Source organism: Gordionus sp. m RMFG-2023, chromosome 1 (genome assembly GCF_954871325.1).
Source record: "Gordionus sp. m RMFG-2023 chromosome 1, tfGorSpeb1-WG-v2, whole genome shotgun sequence".
In the NCBI taxonomy this organism is placed as follows: Eukaryota; Metazoa; Nematomorpha; class Gordioida; order Chordodea; family Parachordodidae; genus Gordionus; species Gordionus sp. m RMFG-2023.
This window is the reverse complement of record NC_088775.1, coordinates 57,298,626-57,316,901: the sequence shown is the minus strand read 5'-3', so window position 1 is coordinate 57,316,901 and position 18,276 is coordinate 57,298,626. Positions and strand designations below refer to the sequence as shown.

The following is an 18,276-nucleotide window of genomic DNA, read 5'->3' as shown; positions in this document are numbered from 1 at the left end:
TTCCCCGGAAAAAAATTCGCCAGAAAATAATTCCCAGGTAAATAATTCTCCGGAAAAAAAATCCCCGGAATAAAATTCCCCTGGAAAATAATTCCTCGGAAAAAATTTCCCCACTATATATTGAATTGCTAATGCATTGCTAAACTGCATTGCTAAAAGGCAATCAATCATTATCAATTATAAATCAATCAAAAATTTATTACGTATATTTTTTTAATGATAATTTTTTAAACTTTTTTTATAATATATTTAAATCATTTTTTTATTATAAATGAAGAATACTGATTAAATGATATAGTATATAATTTTATTTTTATTTAATATTATTAATAAGAAATTTATTTTTCTAGCTTATTAAAACAAATATACATTTTATTCAATTTTAAAAATTAACAAATATATATCCGTAAGAGGGCGTTATATGTTTTAATATGTATCATTTTAGGAAACCGGAATGATGATTGGATAGCATTTTTTTTATATTTGGGTATATATATACATATGAAAAACCTAAAAATTAAAAATTTTTTTTAGGTTTCTTTGATGTTTAATGAGTAGGTTTAGAATAGTAAAACAATGGAAATTTTTTAAAGTAAATATTGCTGGCGTTATTTATCAAAATCTCTTCATTTTTGTTTTATACGTGTGTATATTTACGTGCTAAGCATTATTCTAAAAATATATTGAAAATAATTTGATTTGACCGATTGCCGAGCTCAAAACCGATCACTCACTAAATATTCGATTGACCAAATTTATTAGGAATATAATTTGAAAAATGTTGATTTTCGTTTTATATATCTATAAATACGTATAAAACATAATCCTAATAATTCTTCAGAATTAATTTTATCAAAATTTTTAAATATTTTATTTGAGAATTATTATTTCGTTGATTTATTTATAGGGACTTTTTTCTCCTAATTTTGTAATTTTAATTATCTTAAAAACGGAGATTTTTTTTCCGGGGAATTATTTTTCTAGATTCTTTTTTTAATATAGCTTACATTTAATATATTTATTGTAGCTTTCGTTCTCTTCGCTACACTGCACAAGGTACGATTCCCAAACAATTTATTTTAAATGAAATAGTTACATTTCTCATATTTAAATAAATATATTATGCTAAGCTAACCTATCTCATATTTTACTTTTAATAAACCTTTTATCGGTCCGTTGTCTCACCCCCTCCTTCATTATTATATAGGATTTAACTTGTAATATACAATAAATTTATTGAATTTAAAACAAATTAAACAATAACATAAAATTTATCGAATTTAAAAACATTTAATGGTAAATCTAAATATATTTCCGCGAATATGAAGTTGATGATTTATTTTCAAAAAAGATACTCCAGCAGTAGTCCGCCAACATATTTATACGATTCTTGCCGGGAATTTAAATTGAAAACTTAAGACCCCCCAAAACGAAATTCTTTACCATTTTTCTCAAAAAGCAATCGATAAAAAATTATAAAAATTAATTTATAAGGAAATATAAATCTAACACTATCACCAATTTTCAGGGATTTTCATTTGATACTTTTTAAAATATATCCGTATTACCATTTTTGAGATTTCGAAAAGTTGCCTTTATACGATAATATTTTTACTTGACGTGAAGGGAAAACTTAGAAAACGAATTCGAACTCAATGTCAAATTCTGCACCAAAACTTGTTTTTATTTATTTTTTCTCCCATTTTTCTTGTCACACAGTACAATTAATAAAAATTGATAAAGACATAAATATTAAATAAAACCTATACAATAATTTTAATCTATATTTTTTCAACTTTTAGGTAGAGATATCAACATCCAAGGATGTTTTTATCATCTAACTCAATCAACTCATAGAAAGATTCAGGAATTGGGGTTAGAATCATCATATCGGAATGATCCAATGTTATGCTTATTTGCAGCTATGATCGATGGATTAGCATTCTTACCTATACACGATGTCAAACGAGGTATGGAGTATTTAAAAACCATTGTATCGGATGAAAACAAAGAATTATTGTTTTATTTTGATAAAAATTATGTGAATGGAGAATTGAGACATGGGAAAAACTCTCAAAGGCAAGTAGAGCCATTGTTCCCACCAGAAACATGGAATGTGTTCAATGTTACGATTGCTGGGGAAAATCGAACAAACAATGTATGTGAAGGATGGAATAACCGATTTAAGCATATTGTAGGCAACAAAAAACCGAAGATATGGGAACTACTCGAAAAAATAAGAATGGAAATAGCGGTTGATATGGGAAAAATCGGCCAATGGAATATTGAGACATACACTCCCAAAAAAAATCGTATTTATGCAACGAAACAAACTATTTTAAAAAATTTATGCATTGATTATTTAGAAGAGAGAAGGGATTTGCCCAATTTTCTCTCTTCAATTGGAGAACATATACGTTCTAGAATTGTTTCTTTTGAATAATATAATTTATTATTCTATATATCATTTAATAAAATTATAATTATTTCTTTTCTGTAACTTTTGAAAAAAATTCATAAACAAAATAATAATTGTTAGATTAGAAAAATATAATACTCACTGCTGATAATCACCTCTGGATGTATTTTGATTAAAGTGGTCAGCATTTTTCATTACTTTTGGCAGTATTTAATTAAAATTGGGCAGTAAAAAATATAATTTTGCAAGTTTTATAGTGATTTTGTATTCAGTCAGTTAAATTCTTAAAGTAGGTAAATACTTCAGTAAAATAATATTTATCAAATAGAGGGTATCAGATTGAATTGCTAATTTCCTATTTAGCCACAAAATTTATAAAATTATATTATTTAATAGCTTATCCTTGTAAAAACAAAAAGGGGCGCTATTTAAGAGTCAGTAAACTGTGAAAAGCCTTTTATCATATTTCTAAAAAAATGATTAAAATTTGTGTAAAAATAATTTTTCAATAAATACCTAAAAGTTGATGAAAGTGTGTAAAGGTGAACTAGATTTATTTAACTTTCGTTTTATTATTAAAAATCTCAAATCCTCGAAGAAATTTGACTTTAAAAAACATTTCTATTTAATTAAATACTGCAGAGCAGATCCGGGTCACGGGATTTTTTTCCCGGGGAATTATTTTCCTAGATTCAAATTTACTAGTAATATAATTTGAAAATTGTTCATTTTTGTTTTATATATCTATAAATACATATAAAACATAATCCCAAAAAATATTTTAAAAATATCGTGGTTTGGCGGATAACCGACTCGTATATTTTTTACTCGTAATTATAGATATATAAAACAAAAAATGAACATTTTTCGAATCATATTACTAGTAAATTTTATCAATCGAATATTTAGTAAGTGGGGTTTTGAGCTCGGCAATCAGTCAAATCAAATTATTTTCAAAATATTTTTTAGGATAATGCTTAGCACGTATATATATACGCGTATAATACAAAAATGAAGATTTTTCCATGGATAACGCCAGCAATGCAGTATTTGGTCATTCGGTCGGTTTTCAAGTCAAATCACGATATTTTTAAAATATTTTTTGGAATTATGTTTTATACGTATTTATAGATACATAAAACAAAAATCAACATTTTTCAATTTATCTTAATAGCAAATTTGATCAATCAAATATTTAATAAGTGGTCGGTTTGAACTCGGCAATCGGTCAAATCAAATTATTTTCAAAATATATATACACGTATAAAACAAAAATGAAGAGATTTTGATAAATAACGCCAGCAATATTTACTTTAAAAAATTTCCATTGTTTTACTATTCTAAACCTACTCATTAAACATCAAAGAAACCTAAAAAAAATTTTTAATTTTTAGGTTTTTCATATGTATGTATATACCCAAATATAAAAAAAGTGCTATCCAATCATCATTCCGGTTTCCTAAAATGATACATATTCAAACATATAACGCCCTCTTACGGATATATATTTGTTAATTTTTAAAATGAAATAAAATGTATATTTGTTTTAATAAGCTAGAAAAATAAATTTCTTATTAATAATATTAAATAAAAATAAAATTATATACTATATCATTTAATCAGTATTCTTCATTTATAATAAAAAAATGATTTAAATATATTTTAAAAAAAGTTTAAAAAATTATCATTAAAAAAATATACGTAATAAAATTTTGATTGATTTATAATTGATAATGATTGATTGCCTTTTAGCAATGCATTAGCAATTCAATATATAGTGGGGAAATTTTTTCCGGGGAATTTTATTCCGGGGATTTTTTTTCCGGAGAATTATTTACTTGGGAATTATTTTCTGGGGAATTTTTTTTCCCGATGAATTAATTTCCGGGAATTTATTTTCCGGGGATTTTTTTTCCAGGGAATTAATTTCCGGGGATTTTTTTTCCGGGGAATTATTTTCCGCTTACCATATTTAGTCCATGTTTTCACAGTAAGTTTTTATACTTGTAAATTTTTTACAGCCAATCTCATTATCAAGTAAGCACATTTCGACACTATTCTTAAATGAGCCTATTATATGGGATCATGATGTTAGAGCTTAATTTTTATTATGATTTTTTGCCATCATTAGATCTTAAATTCTATTTGCACCAATGTGATAATTGATCCTATATTATTTTTATAGTCATTGTCATAATATTTGAAAAAATATATAAGAATAGCCCTGGATCGAAAGGTCTAAGTTGTCAGCATGTAATATTAATATTTAAAATTAATTAAAATGATTTTTTCCTTTAATTAAAATACTTTAAAATATGGTTTAAACAATTATTTAATAAAATGAATAATTATTTTTAAGAAAGTGATAAATTAAAGACCCAACATTTATAAAAATGCTATTTTTGTAGCAACTTGTTCTTCTTTTTAATCTAATTTTTGATACCCAATGGTTAATTATTTGACTTTTCTCAATATCTTATATTGAATCACTTAATCTTTTATTCTATATTCTTAGGCTGTTATCGACGCCGACATAGTCCCTATTTTAATATCATTACTGCCCAAAGCGGAGTTTAAAACTAGGAAGGAAGCTGCTTGGGCTATAACTAACGCAACCACTGGAGGGAGTCCTGAACAAATCAAGTTTAAATTCTTACATAAATAGCATAATTAAGTAAGGCTATGCTGATCTACAAATTTTTCACAGATTTACTGATCTGATATTTATATCTGAGGTCTAACAAATGGTTAATTTAGTCTCAATCAAGTGGGAATATAGCTAATGCATAACTAAGCCAAATTTCTACCCTGGCAGCCCAGTTTCCAATTTTTTATTGCTCTGCCCCATAAAAAAATTTTAAATACAAGGCTTAAAACAAAATATATGTTGAACTCAAAACTATATATAGTTTTGGTAAATTGAAAACACTATACTTATGGGTTATCACTATAATATCAGAATTTATCAAATGTATATTTTAAAAAACCCGCCCAAAATAAAATTTTCAAACGTTATCCGGCCAGATCTTTTATTTTTATTTACCATCTACCTTTGAACTAGAGATCTGCAATGCTCGGTCTGGCCTTACGTCTGGCCCTGGCCAGGCAAAAATGTCAACCTTTTATTATTTTTACATTCTAATTGTAAATTTTAATAAAATGTATTATATAACTTTATTTATATTTCTTCTAGTAGAATTTTCGCATATATATTTATTTATTCTTCAAATAAAATAATTGTATTTTCTTTATATGGTCAACCCAGAGCCGGACATAGCCAGAAAAAAACAATTTGGGTCAAGACCAGGCAAAGAATTAAACGGGCGGACCTGACAAAAATTGAAAATACGATATTTTTTTTGCCATTTTTGATAATAATCTTAATTTAATCGTAAAACATGAAATCATCATTGACAGAATTTTTTAAAGAACCGCGCTGGACCCGGATAAAATTTGGCCAGGCCGGGCTAAAGCTAAATCCTTACCGGGTCAGGCCGGGCCTAAAAATACCATTTGCAGACCTTTACTTTGAAACAATATAATAAAAAATCAATATTTTATATTTAAAAAAACCAATTAACTTTCAATGATTAAGTATATTTGTTATTTTATTCTCCAAAAGTTAATTATCTCATTTAAAATGTGGGAAATGTTTACAGCTTAGTAGGAATGTTTAATATCTCGATTTCGCCGATTTTTAAAGCGGAGAAATCAAGATTTTATTAATTATTTCCTAAGTCTAAATTTCGTTATTAAAAGTCCAAACACTTCTACCATCTATAAAACTTTTAAACTTGGGTAATTTACTTATGGCTAAAATCTTGAATTAGCCATTTTTAAAAATCGGCTAAATTGAGCATTTAACAATACTAGTTGAATGTGTCTCTTTAGATATTTTAAATCCTTTTCTTGTTGCAGATAATATAATGAAAAATTATATGAAACTAGCTACTCTATCTTTTAAAATAATTGATTTTTTTAAATATTAGAAAAAATTGATTAACAAATGAAAAATTTATTATATATACGCAAAGCAAAAATAACAACCAAAAACAATAAAAATAGGTTCCTATTTAATCCTACAGATTAAAACTGAAATACTCAGAAAAAAATTCATTAGCGTTCAGAAAAAATACTGAATGCTCAAAATTATTTTTTATTACTCAGATAAAAAACTTTATTGCTCAGAAAAATATCAATTGCTCGGGTAAAAAACTGAAACGCGTAGATCAGAAAATGAATAGCTCTTAGAAAAATATGTGAAAGAACTAGTTACTTAATAGCTCAGAAGTTTTTTTGAAATGGTAGAAAGTCAAAATGTTCTTAAAGACATAGTGATGAGTGAAAATTACAATTTTATCAGTAAATTTTTATATTAGCTTTTATAAGATACCAATATTGAAATAATTTGTTTAAATTGTTTTTAGCTTCTCCATGAATAATAGTTATAATTATCTAATTGCTCTTTTTCGAATTATTATGCTAAAAACTTTTTAATCCCATTTCATTCACACTGAAGACTTAGAGTAATCAATCTATGTCCTTATTATGCCGATATATTATGCTAGGATTTTTTAACTCCCAACTCTATCATACTCAATCTAAAGTATAGTTGGGTAATGGCTAAATGTGGACAAATTCGGCTTAATATACAGGCGCTTGCCCGAGAAAATCCGCCAATTTTAAGGTATTTTAATTTATATTAGTTTCTTTCAAATTTGAGCTGCTATATTTTTAAGAAAACACCCGAGGCCAAAATGATAGATTTCGGCTAAAAACTGGCTTAAACGGCTAAAAATATAGTAATTACCCAACTATACTCTTAAGTGATGAGTATCAATATAATTAATTGGTCTTTTTAATATCTTTTATTTAATACCCATGTTGAGATATACTAAAAAATTTCCCCTCTCCTCCACTCCACCCCTACTTATTTTACCTACCTCAAAGACGTAATGAAAATTAATTAATCTCCTAATTAGCGCTCATTTAATACATATGTCGAAATAATGTTAGAAAATTATCCCCCAACCCAACCTGTGTAGATGAGTAAGAATGTAGTCAATTTTTCTATATTTCATTTGATACCCATGTCGAGGTATTTTACTATGCACTTTTTATTCCCTTTATCAGCTTTCATTTGACCATGTTGACATATGTCGAAATTTCCTCCCCCCCCTACACACACACCTACCCTCAGGGTTTCGAACCGTCATATATAGCAGTTCGGTTCATTCCGGTTTTTTGTTTGAAATTTTAAAAAGCTTTTCTTTTATTCCGGTTTTTTTCGAAGAAATTCATATCAATTCATTTCGGTATAATCGTTCTTTGCGGTTTATTTGATTTAAAAAAAAATTAATCGTAATTTAACATCTAAAATGTAAAACTTGCTATTATTTTTAACTCAATATACCATGAAATATAAAACACATAAGTATAAAATAAAAGTATAAAAATAATTGATGCAATGTTATTTAAATTAAAGATTTATAAGAATTTTTTTTTACTATTTTAAGATTAAAAACAGATCTAGAAGAATATTGGAATTATAAGATTTTTCTTTAAATTAAAAGCATTATAAAAACTAATATAAATAATATAAGTATAAACTTGTTAATTTAGTCAAAAATAGTTTTGTGTGATAATTTTTTAAGATTATTTCTCATCTAATTGATTAGAATTAACCTAATATCTATTAAATTGAGTATATAAAGTAAAAACAATAAACGGTATTGATATGAAGATAAAGGCGATTTAATTGTATAAAAAATTTAATTTGAAAAGAAATCATGAATTTAAATTCCCCCTAAGGAAAATGGAAATTTTAAATTTAGGTTAATAATTTTAAGTTAAAAATTAAAAGCCATTTTGAACACAGTTAAACCGGTTCAAAATATATATAACAGTTCATTTCGCTTTTTTTATATTTTATAACGGTTCGGTTCTAAACCCTACCCTTAGGTCATAGAGTGCTGAGTATTAATTTATCTTTTTAGTAGCTTTCATTTGTTGACAAGTTATTATGTTTAAAAAATTTACCCCCTCCCCTCTATCCTAATGACATATATTGCTGAGCATCAATTTATCATTTTAGTAGCTTTCATTTGATAATCATGTCATGATATTATGTTAAAAAATTGTATCCCATCCATGACTTCCGAAAGCAATGTTTCATTTGATTTCCTTTAATTTAAAAATAAAATACATTAATAACAAAAATTTATGAGCGATTTGCTATTTCTTTTGGGAAATTCAATAAAAGAGAAATAAAAATTTTTGCATTGCAAAATCGTCTTTAATTTTAAGGAAAATATATATGATTCAATAAAATTCTTAGCTTTAAATATTTTTTATTTATGGACAATAAAAGATTTGTGATGGTAGTTATTCTGTGCAAAATGATATTAGTCATAAAAATATCGAATCGGATCGGTTTTTTAAAAATATCAACCTGATCCGATATTTTTAAAAACTTTAAATATAGGCACCTCTTAAGTTATATTTTTTTAAATATTTTTGTTGAAATCTGTTTATTTACAGTTCCTCTATTATCAGACTTAGGCACTAACAATCTTTAGTAAATGCTAAAACTTTAAGTTATTAACTTAACCCGTTACTGGTTAACGGTGCATATATGCACCACCTCCTATATACCTTATTTTAACATAGTAGTTTTTTTTTTAAAAATAATAAAAAATATTTTTATATAGTTCAGACATTGTACTTCAAAACTGGAAAAGAAAAATATGAAAAAAATATTTTTTTTTATGCCCCTAAGAAACCCTCAAACTTTGCGAATTTATGAGGTCTAAAATGCAAAATTTTCTAAGTGATCTCACGAGCATATTATAAAATTATTTCGATGAAAACTAGTGTGTATATATTCTTTATAGATATATCAATATTTATCAATCATTTTTGAATTTTTAAATAATTAATATTTTAGTAGGTAACCACATAAAGTTGACTGGTGCATATATGCACCGTTAACCATCTAGCAGTATATATTATTTAAAAAAATTCAAACAAATGAAATTTAACATAATGAATTATAATTTTTTATATTATACTTAAAACCACTACCGTCACTAAGGGTGGGAAGGGGAGGGGTTGGTGGCTCGAGCCCCTTAAGAATTTTTAAAAAAAATTTTATACCCAAAAAAGACCTTTTGAAAATAATTTAAAAAAATTTTTTTCCCCTGAGATTAAATCGAATAATATATTGTTCCTATTATAATTTTTTATCCCGATCAAATTATATGAAATTATTAGGTTCATAAATATTCAAAAGTTTAAAATTATTTTTAGCCTCTTCCTTTCTGAAGATTTTATTTTATTTATATAAAATATTATGCACCTGTTTTGTCAATTCAATCAAAATTATCAAAATAATAGATGACTAATAAAAAAATCAAGATTCTACGAAAATAATTTGTCTAGATATTTAATTTTTAATAAATTTTTTTAATGAAACGTTTTCTAACAATTGAACAAGCGCTTGCTCAACTTTTTGAAGAGGAACCAATTGAAGAAAGAGATATGGTTATAATTCCGCCAAACCCCTCTGCAGTTAGTGATGAAGAAGATTTCGATGAAAATGACTTAACAAATGTCGGAGTTTTGCCTTCAGATACAGCTGGAGAATTGGAGATTCATAATTCAGTTGATGACGACCTTCCAGAACCATATTCTACAAGAAGCTATTCTCGAATTTCTCACAATTTAAAATGGAGAAAAACGGATGCAATATATTCTTCAAGCCCTTTCAATGGAGAAAAGGAAGATGTAATAAAACTTGAAAATGATTTACATGGTAAAAGTCCATCAGATATATTTTGTTTAATTTTCGACGAAGACTTATATTCCCTAATTGTAGAACAAAGTAATATTTATGCTAAACAAATGAATAGACCTAACATATGCATAACCATCCAAGATATTCAGAGATTTATTGGAATTCTATTATTTACTGGATATCATTCTCACCCACAAGAAAGAATGTACTGGTCTAATGACAGCGATATTTCTATTCCAATAATCCGGGATACAATGACCCAATTACAATTTCGAAATTTGAAATATAATATCCATTTGGCAGACAATACTAAAATAGATATACATGATAGATTTTATAAAGTTAGGCCTTACATTAATATATTGAATAATAAATTTCAGCAATTCGGAATTTTTAAACATCATTTATCAATAGATGAACAGATGATACCATATCGAGGAAGACATTCTTGCAAAATGTTCATAAAAGGAAAACCAATTAGATTCGGATACAAGTCTTGGATATTGGCCTCTTCCGACGGTTACGTATTCTCATTTGATATATATCAAGGAAAAAGCGAAAATAAATATGAATATGGATTAGGTGGAATCATAAAATTATTAAAGGCATTGCAAAAACCAAATTATCATAAAATATATTTTGATAATTTCTTTACATCATTTAAACTCTTGTCATACTTAAAACAAATGGGATATTTTGCAACTGGAACTGTGAGGGACAATAGAATAGAGCATTGCCCAGTTGAATCTATAAAGGTTGCAGCAAAAAAAGAAAGAGGATATTATGATTATAGGTTTGAAAAATTAAACGAAATATTTGTAATTCGTTGGAATGAGGTGGTGACCGTTGCATCGACATGCCACACTATCTCTTTGATTTCTAATGTTTCAAGGTATTCTAAGAAAATATCTTCTAAAATAAAAATTACTCAGCCAAATATGGTAACTGCTTATAACAAACACATGGGTGGAGTTGATCTATGTGATAATCTAATATCTACATATAGAATAAAAATAAGAGGAAAAAAATGGTGGTGGCCAATATTCACCAATTTTATTGATGTAGCTTTGGTAAATTCATGGAAAATCTGGAAATTCGTGAATCGAGATGACAAGAAGAGTTTGCTTGCATTTAGACGAGAAGTTACTAACTACCTCCTTCGAACGCCAGTAAAAATTGAAAAAAATTCAAGTACAGGTCACGCCAGCCAGTTTGCATTACAGTGTGAAAACCCTATTGATTCATCTGGACATTATTTATCCAAAATTATAGATGGAAAAAGACGAAGATGCAGATATTGCCATACGCACTCAAGATATATGTGCCAAACATGTCAAATCGCACTCCATATTAAATGTTTCAAGGATTTTCATAATATATAAACATTTTCTCGTTTTTATTATAAATTACAAAAAAAGAATAAAGATATTTGTTGTTTTTTTGATCTTATAGTATTTTATATAATTTTTATCTTTTTTAACCTCTTAATGGTTAACGGTGCATATATGCATCAGGCTAGATTTTCTATTTAGGATTATTTTTTTTGGCTGATTTTTTTAGAATATCATATTTGAGCATTAATCAATATAATTTGAAAAAATTGAGCATTTTTATCCACTAGAAAAATCTTGACCATTAATGGGTTAAAGCATGCATGGCGGATATTAAAGTATTTTAGAGACATAACGAAATACATTTTTTAGAATAACGCTTGTATTTTAAAAATGTGAAATACTTTATACAAAAAAGTAGGAAATATTACAAATAAAAAAATTGGTTAATTTGTAATTTTGTTTAATCGTTTTCTTTTCTACAATTTTCATAATTATCAATTGTATTTAATTTCATAATAAACCTTTTTTTAGATGTCAGATAACGACGAAGGTTTTTTTGAATGCGATAGGTGGAAAGTTGTTATCATGCATAGAGGTCAAATTTCTCTAACAATCACTTTAGATAAATTATAAAAACAAAAGGTGTATTACTACTTGGATCCAGTTCTTATCCTTTTTGTAATTAGAGACTTCCAATCTAAGACATTCTCACCCATATTGAATGATAGGGGTTGATAATTCGGAAATTCCGAATTTTTGGCCACAATCTCCTATCCATATTAAAAACTAATTGGGGGTTCTAAATTCAGAGGTGGAAAAGTTGCAAAATCTCTTTGTTAATGAAGCAATAACACAATGAAGGAAACCACGTTCTCCAACTCCAAAAACGAATAGTCAGTCAAATGATGACAAATATTTCTCTTTTTCAGATTCAACTATTTTACAAACAAATCTTTGTAAAAAAATGAAATAGGACTGGAAGTATTACAATATTTACCATATCCTACCCATCAAAAATATTTTCACGCTTGTTAATTGATCCTTTTAAAAAGATCGAATCACGATCTTTGAAAAAAAGAGGATCGAAATTCAGGATTGATCTTTTTAAAAAAAAAAGGATCGCGATCACGATCTTTTTCTTATTTAAATTTCTGATCGATGCAAAATTAACTAATATAAAAAATAAATAAATATGGTATAAATTTATTGTAATTGAATAATATAATATAAGTATAACAATTAGAATATATTTATTTATAATTAAATTAGCCTTTAATAACACTGTGTGACAAGAAAAATGGGAGAAGAAAATAAAAACAAGTTTTGGTGCAGAATTTGATGCTAATCCGTTTTCCAAATTTTCCCTACACGTCAAGTTTTAAAAATATTAGCTTATAAAGACAACTTTTCGAAATCTCAAAAATGGTAAAATTTAGGTCTTTATACGGATATATTTTAAAAAGTATCGAATAAAAATCCCTGAAAATTGGTGATAGTGTTAAACCTATATTTCTTTATAAATTTACTAATTTTTATAATTTTTTATCGATTGGTTTTTGAGAAAAATGGTAAAGAATTTTGTTTTGGGGGTCTTAAGTTTTCAATTTAAATTACTATCAAAATTATTAACTTTAGAAGATAAATTTTTTATAATTTTGCTTCAAATATGCTCAAGATTATATATTAATTCTAATTATGTTTCAAAAGTACTCTATGCCATGAAAATTCAACCAAAATCTATAAATTAAAAAAGTCGGTACAGATATTTTCGAACTTTTTAATTTGTACACTTTTATTGAATTTTCTCTGCATAAAGCATTTTTAAAGCAAAATTAAGGTAATATTTATCTTTTTTAGTTGTATTTAGTAAAATTTTATGCATTTATGAGCAATTTATACCAAAATCAGATATCTGTACCCACTTTTTTAATTTGTACTCTTTTTGAATTGAGCATTTTTGAAGCAAAATTCTTGGTAATTTTTTCATATTTTATATTAATATTTATCTTTTTTAGATGTATTTAAGAATATTTGTTTTTTAATCAATTTATATCAAAATATATGATTTTCCAATGGAGTACCTTGAACCCGTAGTATGGGCAATAAATAATAATGCCAAATAATGAGTAGGAAGAAAGGAGAAGAATTATTTTTTTCGCGCTTAATTTTTCATAAAAATTTAATTTCTTTCTTTTTTTTAAAATTGGATTTTAAATATTCCCTCCTTATATAATATTCTACAAAAAATTAATGCCGAGGTCCCCTTGTTCAAAGTGTGTCTTTAAATTTTGTTACATCTGTGCGGGCTAAAAAATGTCCAATTTCTCCAATCATTCAAAGGATTTATGAAATTTATTACAATATTCCACTCTGCGATTTGGATAAACCATTTGCCCCTAATTACATATGTAAAACATGTTATAATTCTTTTAATTCATGGGTAAATGGTAAACGGTCATATTTGCCTTATTCGAAACCTGCATTTTGGCACGTAGCAAGAAATCATTCGTGGGATTGTTATTTTTGCTCGATTAGTACATTTGGGTTTAACAAAAAAAATAAGAAGAAAATTCGTTATCCTGAAAGTCGGTTGTTTATCCGGTAAAATATAATATGCATACAACAGTTCCTTTTTTTAATAGTTCGCACCTGGAAAAATTACGTTGCCAGGACAATGACAATATTGATCTTGAGTATCATCCCGAAGAGGATTCGCCATTTATGTCACAAGAGCAACTAAATGACATAACCACAAATTTACAACTTAAAAAGAAATAACGAATTTTTAGCCTCAAGGCTTAATGATTTTAAAATTTAAAAAAATGGAGTTCGAACTTCATACCGATTCCGTGGAGCATCGTTTAAAAATTTATTCTCGAAAATTTTTTATACTATTCCAACAATCTAGGTCAACTTTTTTACAACTTAATATTGAATTGGTGCCCGATGAATGACGCTTGTTCATCTTCAAGCAAAAACAGCTTGAAAGCAGGTTTGCTTCATAACGGAAATTTTAAGCCATCAATTCCCATGGTTTATTCCAACCAGTTAAATGAATTATGAAAATATGAAATATTTATTGTCAAAAATAAATTATTCCATTTACGAATTTAAGATATGCTGCGATCTCAAAATGATCGCAATCCTGACGGGCCTTCAGTTAGGCTAGACCAAGCATTCGTGTTTTCTTTGTCTCTGGAATTCCAGAGAAACTCTAAAACATTATACAGTATCTGAATGGGAGGATCGTCCAACTTTCTTGAAAAAAATCGCGTAAAGTAAGCTATATTAAAAAAGATTTTATAAATAAAGGTAAATTTAAAAATTGAGTAAGGATTTTATAAAAAAAAATGTATAATAATAATAAGGAAGGTTTGCTGCAAAAATTAAGATATTTTTTTAGTTGTTGGGATCATTAGAACCGAAGTTATTAAAAATGACCTTTTTGGCCACTTTAACCTAAAATAAATAAAAAAAGCTGACGTGCTAGAAAAAAACTGATAGCGGATTTAGAATATGCATAAAAAACTGTTTTAAAACATGTTTATTTTATTTTCTCCCAAAAAATCAAGTCGAAATTTGTCACATAGTGTAATAAAATTTTTTCTAAATTATCATCATTTAAACAACCACGTTTTTCATTTAGTATATGTTTAGCTTACTAAACCTTGATGGTATAGGTGTGTTATATTCAATAAATGTTTTTTTTAAATTAACCCATTACTGGTTAACGGTGCATATATATACACCACCTCCTGTATATCATTTTTAAACATAGTAGTTTTTATTTTAAAAAATAATAAAAAAGGTTTTTATATAGTTTAGACATTATACCTCAAAACTGGAAAAGAAAAATATGAAAAATTTTTTTTATGTCCCTAAGAAGCCCTCAAACATGGCAAATGTATGAGGTATAAAATGCAAAGTCTTCTAAGTGATCTCACGAGCACATGGATGATCTGTGTGATAATCCCATATCTACTAAAGAAAAAGAGGGAAAAAATGGCGGTGGCCAATATTCACAAATTTTATCGATATATCTTTGGTAAATTCGTGAAAAATTAGGAAATTCATGAATCGAGATTGCTTGCATTTAGGCGAGAAGTTACTACTTCATTTGACCACCAATAAAAATTGAAAAAAATTTAAGTATAAACGCAAACCAGTTTGCATTACAGAGCGAAAACCCTACTGATTCATCTGGAAATTATTTATCCAAAATTATAGATGGAAAAAGACGTAACATTCAAAATATATGTGCCAAACATGTCAAATCACACTTCATACTAAATGTTTCAAGGGTTTTCATAATATATAAACATTTTCTCGTTTTTATTATAAATTACAAAAAAAGAATAAAGATTTCTATTGTTTTTTGATCTTATAGTATTATACCTAATTTTTATCTTTTTTAACCTCTCAACGGTGCAGATATGCCCCAGGCTAGATTTTCTATTTATGATTATTTTTTTCGGCTGATTTTTTTTAGAAAATCATATTTGAGCATTAATCAACATAATTTGAAAAAATTGAGCATTTTTATCAACTAGAAAAATCTTGACCATTAATGGGTTAACATAATTATTAAAAATTTTCACTGAATCATCATTAGAATAATAAAAATTATTAATGGAAAGAGCATTTTGTGACGAATTTTCCCCAAAAAAGGTATCGATCCATGCATACATTTGAAGGATCTACATATGGTTGACCCTGTATATTTTCTAAATGGGCAAAATTTTTCTTTTAGCAACAAATTTTGCGGCAGATTAATAAAAGGCCAATTGAGCTTAAATTTTGGGTGAATTATTGATGCCAATATATTACTGTCATCATATATAGTGTAGGAAATCTATAATTTTTATTATATGCATATTGTTATGATCTTCACAAATAATAAAAATTATATTTTTAAAAGAATTAATTACTTCTAAATGCCTCTTTAGGTTTGAACTACTAATCCTTGAAGCATAAAGAGCATTTTGCATAGATCATTGTATGGCTGCTTCCATCCGTTTCACATAAAGTAAAATACATGGAAAAAGATTATCATTCTCACTTATATCTGCTGTCACATCAATAGAAGTATATGTATCATCTTCTAAATCAATAATGGAGGACATTATTTAAACCTAGAATTTATATTATAAAATAATTAATAAATAAGTATAAAATAATTAATAAATAAGTATAACTTGTTCTTACAAAAAATTTAAGAAATTGTTGAAATATAAAATCTGGTGGAATGGTGGTTGATAAAATATGATGTAGATAGATATTTTTTTTAAATAATATTTAAATTTAATTTTCAAAATTTTTATTTTTTGCTTTTTAAGTAAAAAATAATTGTTAAAAGGATCGGGATCGAATATTTAAAAAAATGATCTCTATCACGATCCACAATTTAAGGTCAGGATCTTAAATCCTAGAAAATTGACAAATTTAGGATCGAATCCAGGATCGGCGATCTAAGATTCGATCCTTTAACAACTCTGAATATTTTATATAAGTATCCAGCAAATGAGGTGTTTCTGGTATAACACGATAAAGATTGTTTTCTTTTGCAGGTTTAATTAACAAACAAAATAGAAAAGTTTTAATTGACGCTTTTTGAAAAAAGTCATTTAAAAGGGATAATTTGTGTATCTTTACCTAAAATATTAAAAACATTTTTTTAATACATTGAGGTATATAGTGGAGCTCTGCAGGGCTGGCCCACCGGTCGCGCTGACAATAACATTATCAATAAAATATAACAGCCGGTGGCCCAAAAAATATTAATATATTTTTCATATTCTGCTTGGCTGTTAAAAAATCAAGAGGTATAGAAAATATTTTCTAATCATTTTTTAAATTTTTTTTAGCTTTTTAAAAATTCTGGCCTCCCACCTTGCTTTGATTTAAAAAATGCCACCAGGAAAGATTTTTTAACTGCCTCGTATAAAAAATAAAGATCAAAGGGTTTATACGAGCTTCAACATTCTCGTATAAACTTTTATTTTCTATTATTTAAAAAAAATTGTATTGTTTGTAAAATTGAGCACATTCGGAATTAATTTTTTTTGATCAGAAAGAGAAATTATGTTTTAAATCACCATTAAATTTGAATTTTCTTCTTCTCCGTTTAATGGCAATTTTCAGGTTGACCACTTATAGGGAATCATATCCACAAATATTAGAAATAACAAACTTGAAGCCATAATAAATATATAAAAAAGGAACATTGAAAAATGTTGATTAATTATATTATTTATATTTATCTCTAAAATTTGTATTTATAACATAACGATCGGAAAATGGCCAAAACTGTTAAAAATATTACCATATTTTACAATATGGCGAACTCACAAGTTATATAATATGAAATAATGTATAGTGTAAGTTGATGTAATGAGAATGAGATAATGTTTGGTCATATATTCAAAATTTGGCTGAAGATAAAAATGATAACAGATAAACAAACCGGAAAAATAAACAGAAATTACCATATATTTATAAACTAAATGGGGAGTTTTCCCAAGGAAAATATATCATTTTCTCCGGTATTTACCTTACATGCTTACATCTATAAGGACTCATAAAATACGTAAAAACTATCATAATTTGAAACATGTTTTTATCAAATTATTAATATTTTCTTAATTAAAATAGAAATTTTACAAAAATGTTTTATGTCTCCTGAACAATTTTAAAAAGGTCATTTACGAGATTTTGCAGTCTGACCGACG

The 18,276-nt window shown here is 26.6% G+C and overlaps 1 protein-coding gene across 1 annotated transcript in view; it reads left to right on the top strand.

Annotated features, from left to right (window-relative positions):
- Positions 1–18,276, top strand: part of LOC135922626 (importin subunit alpha-6-like) — a 61,792-nt gene that overhangs the window by 41,412 nt on the left and 2,104 nt on the right. Inside the window, exon 10 of the mRNA XM_065457036.1 lies at positions 4,935–5,062. Within this exon, the coding sequence (XP_065313108.1) occupies positions 4,935–5,062 (128 nt within the window). The remainder of the gene's footprint in view (positions 1–4,934; positions 5,063–18,276) is intronic.